The sequence below is a fragment of the Budorcas taxicolor genome, chromosome 3, assembly GCF_023091745.1.
Source record: "Budorcas taxicolor isolate Tak-1 chromosome 3, Takin1.1, whole genome shotgun sequence".
NCBI classification, from domain to species: Eukaryota; Metazoa; Chordata; class Mammalia; order Artiodactyla; family Bovidae; genus Budorcas; species Budorcas taxicolor.
The window spans coordinates 7,072,690-7,086,550 of NC_068912.1; the positions used below are offsets into that span (position 1 = coordinate 7,072,690).

Consider the following 13,861-nt stretch of genomic DNA (forward strand, 5'->3'; position numbering starts at 1 on the left):
AGCTTCTCTATTCCTATGCCTCTTGGCAGCCTTGATGATCTTTCTAACCATTTACATAACTTTGTGATTTGCCTCTTACTCCCAGGGTAAGAGCAGCTCACGAAAGGATGGAGTAGTTTCCTATGCCATGATTGTTCTGCACTTCCTCACCTTCTCCAGCATTTTCTGCCAGAACTGCCTCCAAAGGATGATGACAATGATGGCCAAGAGAATGAAGATGATGGCTACCAAGCAGCCAATCAGGATTCGAGTGTTGCTGTCATCAACTTTAAGCATGGGATCTGTAACCAGGAAAGGAAAGATGAAGAATATTATTACCTCTCAAGGCAAGAAGAGCATGAAGGCTTGGACTAGAGATAAGCAGGCCGAACTTGCTGCTTCAGGATAATTCCACAACATGCCACCTTAACACTTGGTATTGCTACTCTTGTATTACTTTGCTCCTATATCCTACAGTCCACATCCATGGGACAGCAGCCTCCTCTTCTCCATGTTTTAAACTGGATAATGGAGAGGCTTTCCATTCTTCCCAAGATTTTGCTCCTTCGTACCATGGCTTGGGTCTGCTGGCCTCCAATCTCACCTCATGTAAAGCAGGTGGAGAACTAGTTTCACTGTGATTTCTTTGAGACATGCCAGGGTAGCGAGAGTCCTCTTTGGACTTTACACTATGATTATGTATTTCCCAGATAGCTGACTTATACAGCCAGTGGCTGTCTGAAGCAATGGATACATTTGTCCATATTTCCCTGCAATTGGAGAGACTAGCTTTTTGTTCCATAGACTTCCATTCTTTCCTTGAGATCCCTACAGTGGGTCTCACCTAGACACATCCCCCTCCCTGTTTTTGTTCCAAGTGTCCCAAACGTCCAAGAAGCTGTTGGGACAACTCAAGACTCAGCCTCAGCTGAAGAAGCACATGGACCAGCAGGGAAGGGAGTGAGTTTGGGCCATTAACTTTGTATGTGGACTGTCCTATCTTTCCAGAGCTACTGTTCATCCAAGGACACCTTGTATCAAGCTTCCTACACAGTCAGGCCTTTGCAAATCTCCACTCTTCTTCATCCTCTGGAAGGTCTCCTCAACTTAATTTTTATAACAAAGAATTCCATAACACATACCAAAGGTTGTGGGTGCCACAGGCGATGTGGGCAGGGCTCCAGAGTTGTTGTACATTGCAGCATCTGTTATAAAACAAGGGTGAGTCAGAGCTCAAGGGAAGAAGACAGCTAGGTAGTGGTTTTTCTGAAGGGAGGTTCTAAGCTAGTGCTTTGTGAAATCAATTTACTGGATTAGAAATGAAATCATATATTATTAATAAATAAATAATATTACCATTCATCTCAATAGCAAGGGCAACTTTTCTTTTGCAAGTATCATGATATGAAAAAATTTAAGAAAGAATGATCAGAGGGCTGTGACCACACATTATCATAAAGCATGCATAGGAAGTGAGACCCAAGTTCAGTAAAATACAGAGAGAATATAATGAGTTAGAGACATGGAACAGACATGGTGCTAAAGATTATCTTTCCTTCAAGGAAATTAAATTAATTGAACTCGTTTGTTTACTAAAGAGTTTTCATTACGTTTCATTGTCCTAGACTTTTAATTTACAAATTAAGCCTTCATCCTTATAGATAAATTAGAGCAGGGGTCCCCAAACTCCAGGGTCTAATGCCTGATGATCTGAGGTGGAGTGGATATAATAACAGTAGAAATAAAGTACACAATAAATGTAATGTGCTTGAATTATCCTGAAACTACCACCCCTCTCCACCCCATTGGTGGAAAAATTGTCTTCCATGAAACTTGTCCCTGGTGCCAAAAATGCTGGGAACCACTGAGTTAAATTATCCTTTACTGTGATCCTGAAGCTTCCAAGACTAGATCCCAAAAGTGTATTTGACAGATTGATGTTGGTAACTTATTTTTCCCTCTGATTTGTCTAATAAAGAGGGGAAGAATTAAAATACTCACTTCCCATCCAAAAGAGATTCTGTCCCCCAAACCTAATTTTTCTTCTTATTAGCATTATGATATAAAGTATCTGGCACCCACCTGTACTTTTCTGAATTGGATTCTCAGGCTTCAGTGAAAACTAATATTATCATGATATTAAAGTTCAAGATATTTCAGCAGTCAAAAACTATGTAACTATAGCTACAACTATTTTAAGTCTTTTTGGCACACTTCTAAAAGTGTCTTCTTTAATGTTAATGAGAATATATACAGCAAGCATAACTAATATGTTGGTCTGATTTGGGTTTACACAGGATGTATTTAATCACTTACTGAGAATATTTTTTCAAAGTTGTATTCTTATCAAGAAAATGTAAAAATGATATAATACATTTTCTGTGATTTTATGCCAACAAACATCTCTGTTTAGGAGATCATTTAATATGAAATAATTGCACTGACACATCTTGCTCCATTTTCCTATCAGAAATACAAGTTTAAGATGACTTAAAACTAATCATTCATGTTGTTCTAAAATTCTTTGGTCATTAAGTTAGCAAAATATGCCTTATATTAATTCCTGAAGCAAACATTTCAAGTCTTCTGCAGAAACTCTGAGGATGGTGGAAACCTACTGTCTGCTAATTAACACTTATGACTTTAAGTAACACTGCTTTTGAACATTTAGATTTCTTCCCTCAATAAATACTTTATAAAATAATGAATCCACTCACTTTTAGCTTAAATTTTCATAACAGAAGGTATGGAGGCACCAAACCTCTTTTTCTAAACATGTGCTCTATTTCCTTATCAATACATCTTAATTAGCAAAACATCTTAAATTTTTTTTCTTTTAAAAATCAAATTAGGAAGAATGGGATCTTCTGGTTTATTTTTAGTCTCCCCTCTTCTCTGATGTCATTTTTTTGCCTATATTCTTCTTCCAGACCTGGTATAAAGTCTCACTCCTTTGTCCATTACAAATCCACTCTCTAGTGACCTCTCTCCTTCTGACCTTATTGTTGGTCACCACTTTGAACATCTTATAAAAAAAAAAATCATTATCTAGGTTTTAAATCCTCATCTAAACTGTGATGAAATAGACAGTGTCCTAAATGGCTTTTAATTTTTCATGATTTGACACAGTCCATATTGCCATCTTTGTGGTCTGTAAATACCATTCCCCAATTAAAGGAACCAAGATCAATTGAGGAAATGTGATTCCACATCTGGGGTAGTGAATGCTCAAAATAAGCTCAGAACATCTCATTCTTTCAGATAGTAAAACAGCTATCAAAAACTTATAGGATCCAATTCAAAGCAGACAGAGCCAGCTTAAGGGCATGTGCTCTAGTCAATGCAGGCAATCTGAGTATTAAAAAGAATATTAATTGCAATAAACACTGAATTTATAAAAACCAATGAATGCATAATGATACTAAGAAACATAACAAGGATGAAAATCAAAACAAAATCTATTGAACACCATTGAAAGTTGCTAAAGGTTGCATTAACTCATTACTCTGAAAATTGATGAAAAAATAAATCATGTATCCTGCCCCTGCAATGTGAACTATATTTCAGGGTTAACAAGGAGAATAGTTCTCATATTCAGAATAAATTCAGCTAATAAATGCAAAAGGAACAAAAGAATTAGAAAATCATCAGTCAACAACTCCTAATGAAATAATTTAAGCAATGGTCATCAATGGAGGGTAAAGTGTAAGGAGAAAGATCGTGGGGAACTTTTCTGTGAAAGAAGAACCACCTGAGCCCAAAGATCAATCTTAGCATCACTAAAAGTGAGGGAGTCTAACATAACATCTCCATGATGAGATTCAACACAAAGTACACAACACTATCTATGAAAAATCCTTAGCAAAAATAAATACTGAATTTGAATCAAATTCACCTGTAGATATAACCTCCAGTCAACAAGATGACAGAGGATATAAGTTACAGTAAAATGACACCACAGAAAGCAATCAGTTAATCCAGAATAGAATTTTTTTTTTAAATTATTCTTTAGATTAAAAGAGATACAACCTACCAATATAATAAAGGTAATACACCAGGAGGGGCTTATTAGTAGGATCCTAATTATTCAAGCCCACTGTTGTTAAGACATTATTAGACAATCAAGGAAACATGAGTGTGGGTTGGCTATTATATTACATTAAGGAATTAGTTATTAATAAATGTCATTATAATACATTGTTATAAAGATAATATTATCTTCTCAGGTGTATTCTAAAATTTTATTATTGAAATCAAATAACATCTCAGATTTGCTTCAAAACTCTATAGCAAAAAGGGAGGAATAAATCAAACAAGGATGACAAAAAAATCAACAATTAGTAAAGCTAAGTGATGGATGGAGGTTCACTGTTCTCTTTAGCGTATATTTAGACATCTTCATTTAAAGACTTTAATAGTGCTTAGGTTTGCATTCCCTTAACTGGTTTGATTTACATTAAAGTTTTAACACATTGTATTCATTTTTTTTTTAGACAAATATGATTGAGAGCCAAGTAAACATTCTGTCCACTTCCACAGTCTCATCTCTGCCCTTCCACAACCAAACTAGTGGCGAAAAAGATTCTATCTACCCATGAGACGCCACTTGTATAACCTTTTCCTTCTCAGAGACCCACCAATGAGAAGCTCTGGACACTGCCTTCCTCCTTTGCCACCCTGCTCCCACTTCCCTAAGGGCCATCCAAGCTCCCAACCTGATTGGAAGGTGATCTCACTGAACATCATCCAGGTGTCAGCAAAATGGTATTGGCACTTGATGGCACTGGCCATGCGGTGGTGGAGGGGCACAGTGACGAAGCGAGCACTGGGGTTGACGTCATCCAGCACCAGCGGGAAGGAGACGGCGTTAGGTTCCCATTCATTGGCTTCAGAGCGGAAGTAGCACTGGACCTCCTTAAAAATCTTCACACCCTTAGCAAACATGTTGTTGCAGTGGACCTAGCCGAGAAAGAGGCATGGAGTGACAGCTTGACCCTGCTGGGTGGCACTGGGGACGCAGTGCAACCTCACCCAGTAAGACCTTAGACTTGTCAAATTTCTCTGAGCACTACCCTTGATGAATAATTGATGCTCTGCAGTAACGCGTTTTTCCCTTCTAGGAACCTCATAGTGGCAGTGGAACATTGCTCTGACTTTATAAAACCTAGGCTACAACTCTAGTCATCTTTATACAATTGTGCTCCCCTAGCCATGGGGTTGCTAAGAGTCGGACACGACTGAGCGACTTCGCTTTCACTTTTCACTTTCATGCAATGGAGAAGGAAATGGCAACCCACTCCAGCGTTCTTGCCTGGAGAATCCCAGGGACGGGGAAGCCTGGTGGGCGGCCGTCTATGGGGTCGCACAGTCGGACACGACTGAAGCGATTTAGCAGCAGCAGCAGCAGCCATCTTGCTGCACACTCCTGGGAGAGGCGTCCTCATCTGTTAAATGAGGGCTGGACCAGCCTCCTCTCAGCTCCTTCTTTGCCCTTAACACTCACTGGTCTATAACTGTATCTCTCACCACTCCAATCCTCTCAACCATGGTTGCTATCTACCCAGAATCAAGCTTTTCTGAACTACTTTCTCTTAGGTACATTTCCAAAGTTAATCCACTCCTTTCAATGAGTTTAGATGAGAACCCTGAAATAACACACTATCCAATACAATTTCATCTTTCTCTTTAGAAATCTCATTTTAACTGTCAGATACTAGCATTTGTCAGCCAGAGACGCAAGACTTAATTATCTCTCTTAATTAAATTCATTTTGGTAAAGCCATTCTGATGAACGCATTAAATCTTCATCATAGATACTTTATGAGATGAGAAAAGAAAATCTTTGGGAAGGTAGCTTGTACCCTCTTGCCTGCTGCCATGACTCTCTAGCCAGGGTATTTGTATGGCTTTTAAGGGTCATCAGGAAGAAGGATTCCACAACAGTTCTTCTGTAGCACCTTGCTGTGAGTAACATCCCTCAAAAGCAGAATGTCCATGTTTGTAACTAAGTCAAGTCTCTGGTGGCTCAGTCCTATGTAGAAAATGGAGCTTTGCTGGTCACTCACCCCTGAATTTAAAGACTTTAGGTTGGAAAACCATCATTGTAATCTTTGGAATATATTTGTTATTTCAATTTTATGTCTTGCTTAGTCCCTGAATTGTAACCCTTTAATACCGTCCTCTGGTTTCTGGGTAATCAGTACAACCCAAGTGGCTCAAATGGTAAAGAATTTGCCTGCAATGCACATCTCAGTTTGATCCCTGGGTTGGGAAGATCCCCTGGAATAGGAAATGGCAACCCATTCCAGTATTCTTGCCTGGAGAATTCCATGGACAGTGGAGCCTGGCAGGCCACAGTCCAATGGGTCACAAAGAATCGGACACCACTGAGCAACTAGCACTTTCATTTTTTTAAATTCAGAATTTATTTTTAGCTGAGGAAGAAGAAGTAATGATATAGGAATTTAAAGACTGATGAAACAGACCAGAGATATGTGAAAAAAATAAAATCATGAAATATTAGAGTGACTGGAGTCTTCAAAAATCTTCTAGTCCAGTTCTCTGTATACTAATGAGGAAACTGACCCTCCAAGAGGTTTGACCTGTCTGGGGTCAGTCAACATCAGAACAGGATCTAGAATCTTAGACTGCAGTCCAGCGTGCTTTCCACATCCATGCTACATGGAAAGGGGGCAAATCACCTCAAATTTCCCATTTGGATTTTCCTCTAAATGTTAATGATGAAAACATGTGTTAATATCTTCTTTGGGATGAATTAACAGCTTCAGTCTATTAACCACAAGTAAGTAGAATAAGGCTAAGAACAGAATCAAAGAAATGCCATCTACAGCTTCAATAGATTTTTCAGATGTTTTGAAATCTATGGAGTGTTGGATAAGTGGTCTGTGGGGAAGACAATAATCTGCCCTGCAAATGTTTTGGGAATCCTCCTGGAATGCAAAAACATAGTACAGGATTTCATTCCCCAGTGGACTTAAATACCCGTGGCAGATTCATGTTGATGTATGGCAAAACCAATACAATATTGTAAAGTAATTAGCCTCCAATTAAATAAATTTATATTTAAAAAATAAAATAAATATTTATTTAACAAATAGAAAACATTTTTAAATGCACTTATATATATTTCAGAATCTCTTTTAATTTATTTTTCCTTGTTTTATTTTCATTTTACATTTTTCCAAAGAAAAAACTCTTGAGCTTACAATAATTTATATAGTTTTCCAGTTTTAATTAATTGGTTTATACATTAATCTTTGATGTTGGAATTCAGTGTCCAGTTCATTTTATATCTTCCTTTTTTAATAATGAAGAAAATATTCAATACCATGAATTTTATTCAGTGTAGTTTTATATGTATCCCATTTGTTTTGACATATGTAATGTTTTCATTTTCTAAACGCTCTGTGGATTTGCATTTCTTCGAAATGCTGTATTTTAACTACAATCAGGGCAGAGAGGGAAATGGGCAGTACTTTGCCTAGGAAGCAAAACTCCTCTCTAGAAAACATTGATGACCTGAAACTCATCTTTAACTTTTTGTTTCAGAAAAGTTAAAACAAGGTAGATGTTCAGCCTCTTAGCCTTAAGAGGACCAACCCTGAGTCAGCTCTTGAGAAGTTTCTGGTACCTTCTCATTGCAGAATATGCTTTTGAATAATTTTGACCTGTGATAAACTACACAGGAGTGGCTGGGGACTCAGGAAGATCAAAGTCAATTGAGTTAATGTTATAGCTTTATAGGGATTTTAAAATACATTTTATTATTTGTGGGACTAGAAATTCTCCCAATGATATACAATGAATTGATACACTTGTTCATAGGTACACATTGGGTAAACATCTTATTCACAACACAAATTAATTTTTGTTTGAAGAATACATAGTTTTGCTACTATGCAAATTTACCTCCTCCCCCCAAAAAAACTTGTGAAGGACAATATGTTATACACAATTGCACACATGTTTTACAACTGCCAAAGAACCATTCATGAGAAACACACTGGTAGACCAGGTATATTCTTCTGTTTTTATTATATAACTAATAGTTATTAATCCAATTAGGAGATATTATCATCTTAACATGTGAGAGTGATATAACAGCCATGCATTTTCTTTTTGCCTCCAGTTTCATGCCAAGAATTAACAAATTTTTGTTTATTAGGAAGCCTTAATGGTAAAACAGTTCCCTTCTTCAGGGTTCCTACATACCTCCTTCTGCAAATAAATAGTGTCTTCCCCCACTGAACCTCAAACTGTCCCAAGAAAGAGACTATTTCTTATTCATCTGTTTACCCCAGAATCTAGCATTCAGGTTTAGTGTCTAATCTGGTCACACTTCACATGGACGTTTTCTTCCCTTCTATTCCTTTCTCTCTGAAACATACATGGGATTGAAAAGGCAAAATGACCATTTGAGCTAAGTACCACCATGCCAATAAAGATGTCCTCAATGCTTACATCTAGGGTGGGCTCTCCTGAAAGGCCCTACCCCAGAGAAAAGGGAAATCAGGCCTTAAGTCCCCTCCCTCAGCTCGTCTCAGGGACTCACTTAACTCTCCCCAGAGCTGTCCTTTTCCCAGAGCTTCAGCTTTCATCCAAGTCCTCAATAAAATTTACCTACTCACTCTTAACTACTCTGTAATAATAAACTGATAAAATCACTTCTGCTGTTGCATTTAAGACATTAACTTTTTATTGTTTTACTCTCCCTGAGGTAAAATACTTGCCTTTTAATGCAGACTTTGGGGTGATGGCATTTTATCAAAAACGAATAAAAAAACCTAATAACTTACATTTGAGGGCTTAGAAAAGACTTGGGTTAAAACCACACCACCTCACCCCACCACTTGCCTTGAATCTCATTCATTGGATAAAACTCCTCTGGCTAGGCAAAGAGTCACAGAGATCTCAGAATCTGGGCCTGAGGTCTAAAATCCAGATATTGGCCCAGCCAGGTCACAGTAATTTCTCCTGCCTGGCCCCAGTCCTTCTACAAGTTTCTGTTTATAGTTGAGAAAATACAATTGTATTTTCAATGTCTTATTGCTGTTCATCATATCTCCTCCTCCTAGGTGACAGAGATATTTATAACTATACATGGTGAAAGTAGGCAATAAAGGATATCATTTGTTCACTTGCAAACATTTTTTGAGCCTGCATATATCAACTGCCAGGTGCTTGGGTAGTGAGATCAGAAAGCAGAGTCACCACCTTGGAGGAGCTTGAGGTCTAATAAGAGAACCAGACACATACACATATAGATGATCATAGGTAAGGAAACAAAGAACTCTGGGACTAGAAGTGTATGGGATCTTTTATCACGGTTTCTCAATGCTCTGCGCATACAGAAAATACTCAGAGGGTGGAGAGTGGTTCAAAATATAAAGCCCTTTCTTCTTCCATTGAGCATCAGAGCTACAGTGAGTCACCCTTACTGACAAGAGTGTGTCCCCTCCCTGAAGAGTGCTGGGCAGAGCCAAGTAATGATGTTCATGGGCCCTAGTCGCTTCTGCCTTTGTGGGCCCTACCCTTCATCAAAACACATTGAAATTATATTTTACAACCGTATTTGTTAAAAAGATGAGAATAACTTTGACCCTAAAGCTCATTTCTTTTATTCTGACAGTAAAAGAAGTTAAATCATTTCTGTGGGCTTAAAGTATCATGGGTCCCAGACAGTGTACCCAATTTGCATAATGGATACGTCAACTCTGTTGATGAGACAACAGTAACAAAATACATTGAAAAACAGTGACCTAGTCCAACACCCTTATTTACAAATGAAGAAACCAGCCCAGAGAAATGAAGTGACTCATGAAATGCCTGCAGCTAGTTAGCAGTAAAATATGTATTTGAATCCTGTTCTGCGGGCATCACCCTCAGGTTCTTCCCAGCATGCCTTTTCCCTTGATCATGATTTTGGCTTCCATGCCTAACTCCACTGACCTTCATAGTAGTAAAATTCCTGATGCGGTCAAACTCAAACATGATCTCAATGTAACCATTGGTGGCACTCTCGTTTCTCCAGCCCACGTAGTCATAGCCCGGCCACACATGGTACTCGTGGGTCTGCGTGAAATCATCCAGGCCAGACACCCCATCAGTCAACTGGCCCAGCCCTTCAGTCATGCTGCTCAAACCAAAAGAGGAGAAGGAAAAAGAAGAGAGGAACTTGAAGTTAATCACATATTCACAGAAGACTTTTTATCCAGTTTCTCCACCCCAAGTTTTGTAAGAGTTGATTATCTTGGAGGTTGAAGAATTATAAAAAATCCAACATAGTTTACAGTACGGACTCATTTATCCTACATCAATGGGGAACAAGGAATTCCATATAAATGAATTTTATATAATATTCAATACTTAACTCTATTACAGCAAAGCTTTTAAATACTTCTTAAAATCATTTTATCTGAAACCCTTTCTATGATCTATTGTATCCTTACCTGTTCTTATACTTAACATAATAAGTCTTTATATAATGATTCAATATTATCAAGTGCATTTGACAAATTCATCCATTAATGAGTAAATAAATGAATGCATAGAATGAATAATGTAGTAGATGGTGGCACTTGCTCATCACTAAATAAATGGTTCCAGAGCTGGTTGGAAATTTTTCTGACTCCTCTTTGACTGTATATTGTTATTGTTTGATGAATCAATTTCAGAGCAACCAGTCTTGCCTTCTACCTCACATCCCCAACAACTTAATTTGATATCAAACTAAAGGGGGAAAACGTAACCACTGCCAAATTTAAATACTAATTTAACTCTAATTACATTTGTAGAATACTAGACTCATGCAGTAAAATGCATGGATCACATGAGTATCTCAGGTATTGGATTTCATTTTCTTTTCTAGTTTGGCAGCCTTTCCACTTCTGAGTGTGAGGCTATTGTGAATGGCTGAAATTGCCAGAAGCCTGACCACTTCTGTTTAAAGTTTGAAGAACATAAAGAGACCTCATTCCTTCTTTTATGGAGGGACAGAATGAGAACACATCATGTGGAGTTTCTGTCTCCTCAAGCTCTGGAAGCTGTGTCAGGAGTCTCCCAAATGAAAAGATTGGGATAGTCACCCTCAAGCAATAATCTGTGTGATCCTTGAGGTTACAGGCAAAGCAATGCCATGTAAAATTTGTGAATTGTCAAAAAAAATTGATTAAAATGATTGTGCCAAGCTTACAGATATATTTTTAAATATATTTTCTCATTGAAAAATGTTTGGCAAATTATAATATTTATCTGCTGCTACTGCTACTGCTAAGTCACTTCAGTCGTGTCTGACTCTGTGTGACCCCATAAACGGCAGCCCACCAGGCTTCCCCGTCCCTGGGATTCTCCAGGCAAGAACACTGGAGTGGGTTGCCATTTCCTTCTCCAATGCAGGAAAGTGAAAAGTGAAAGTGAAGTCACTCAGTTTTATCCAACCCTCAGCGACCCCATGGACTGCAGCCTTCCAGGCTACTCTGTCCATGGGATTTTCCAGGCAAGAGTGGACTACAAGGACTGAAGCCTGGCTCTCCCTTCCAAGATTTTGCCTTCTTTTTCTTCTCTCTACAGATCAAAAAGGCTAGGACAGCATAAGTTTACTTGCCATGAATGTATTACCCATTGTCCCCAGAAAATTAAATCCCCATGAAAATCTTCAGAAAAGCAACACAAATTAAAAGGAATGATAATTCAATTCCCTTTAATCAGAATTTAACCAAGTGAGGAAAGAGTGAGGAAAGAAACTTTGCCTGTTTACTTTATATACTGTAGGATTGTTAGAATATCTACAAGAGTATACATTACTTTTAGATTTTTAAAAATTTAAATAAGTAACTTTTGCTACTATAACTGTTTATTTCCTGAGAACTTGAATTAGGTAACTTTGTTATCTTCTTACTCAGCCACACCCAAACTAGATATCTCATGACCTCAGTTATGAGGTGGAAGCTGATTATGTCTAAATCTCTGTGATCATATTTTTTTAAATCTTTTCTCTGGGGTCCATCCAGAATCATATTTCCAGTTTTCTGCCTTATTTTTCCATCTGAATGTCCGATCAGTTCCTTACATTAATAACCCAAACTGAATCCATCATCATCCATTTCTAAACTAAATCTTCATCTAGATTTCCCATTTCTGTCAACTATACTTCTTTTCCATATCCACTGAGAGTTCCTGGCATATAATAAGCATATATTTGTTGAATAAATAAATGTCATCTTTGTTGTTTTAGTTACCTAGACTACCATGTTTCATCTAACTCTTTTTCTCACATCCAGTGGTCCATAAATGAGTACCTCTTTCTCATTCCCATTTTCACAGTCACCATTTTGGCCTGGGTCCTTAACTCTTTTCATCTGACTGAACTTGGAATTAGAATATATCCCCTCTTATCCTCTCTTTCCATTCAAATCTAGCCTTTGAATAGCTTAAGGAATCTACCTAAAGCACAGCTCCCATCATGTTCTTCTCCAGCTTTAAAAAATCTTCAGCAGCTCATTGTGTTGGTGATGCTGATAAAGAAGAACAACTCCCCATCCTTATCTCTTCTTCCTAGCTTTGGTTCCCTTTTCTCCACATTCTCTCTATAATTTATCATTTGTAGATTTTTAAAATCATGGCCATACTGACAGTTGTGAGGTGATACTTCATTGTAGTTTCGATTTGCATTTCTTTAATAATAAGCAATGTTGAGCACTTTTTCACGTAAGATCAGATACTATAAAACTCTTAAAGGAAAACATAGGCAGAACATTCTTTGACATAAATCACAGCAAGATCCTCTTAAGGTATCCACCTCTTAGGGTAGTGGAAATAAAAATGAACAGATGGGATCTAATTAAACTTAAAAAGTTTTTGCACAGCAAAGGAAGCCGCAAACAAGATGAAAAGATGGAAAAATCTACATCCAAGATTACTGCACCCAACAAGGATCTCATTCAAAATTGATGGAGAAATAAAAAGCTTTACAGACAACCAAAAGTTAAGAGAATTTAGTACCACCAAACCAGCTTTACAACAAATGTTAAAGGGACTTGTATAGTCAAGAAATAGAAGAGAAGGAAAAGATCTACAAAATCAACCCCAAACAATTAAGAAAATGGCAATAGGAACATATCTTCAATAATTACTTTAAATGTAAATGGGTTAAATGCTCCAGCCAAAAGACACAGACTGGCTGAATGGATACAAAAACAAGACCCATAGATATGTCTACAAGAAACCCACTTCAGACCTAAAGATACATATAGACTGAAAATGAGAGGATGGAAAAATATATTCCATGCAAATGGGAAGCAACAGAAGGCTGCAGTAGCAATCCTCATCAGACAAAATAGACCTTAAAATAAAGAAGATTACAAGAGATAAGGAAGGACACTACATAATGATCAAGGGATCAATCCAAGAGGAAGACATAAGAATTGTAAATATCTATGCACCCAACATAGGAGCACGTCAATACATAAGACAAACACTAACAGATATAAAAGAAGAAATGGACAGTAACACAATAATAGTAGGAGACTTTAACTCCCCACTCACACCACTGGTCAGATCATCAAAACAGAAAATTAATAAGGAAACACAAGTCTTAAATGATACATTAGATGAGATGGATCTCATTGATATCTTCAGGACATTCCATCCAAATGCAGAAGAATACACCTTCTTCTCAAGTGCACATGGAACATCCTCCAGGATAGACCACATCTTGGGTCACACATCAAACCTCAGTAAATTTAAGAGAACTGAAATCATATTAAGCACCTTCTCCAACCACAACACTGAGACTAGATATCAATTACAAGGAAAAAACTGTAAAAAAATACAAACAAATGGAGGTTAAACAATACATTTCTAA

The 13,861-nt window shown here is 37.5% G+C and overlaps 1 protein-coding gene across 1 annotated transcript in view; it reads right to left on the bottom strand.

The window, feature by feature from the left end:
• Positions 1 to 13,861, bottom strand: part of DDR2 (discoidin domain receptor tyrosine kinase 2) — a 166,324-nt gene that overhangs the window by 18,492 nt on the left and 133,971 nt on the right. Inside the window, exons 8-11 of the mRNA XM_052637087.1 lie at positions 9,949 to 10,132; positions 4,695 to 4,938; positions 1,122 to 1,184; positions 151 to 281 (exon numbers count right to left, since the gene is read on the bottom strand). Coding sequence (XP_052493047.1) covers positions 151 to 281; positions 1,122 to 1,184; positions 4,695 to 4,938; positions 9,949 to 10,132 — 622 coding nt within the window. The remainder of the gene's footprint in view (positions 1 to 150; positions 282 to 1,121; positions 1,185 to 4,694; positions 4,939 to 9,948; positions 10,133 to 13,861) is intronic.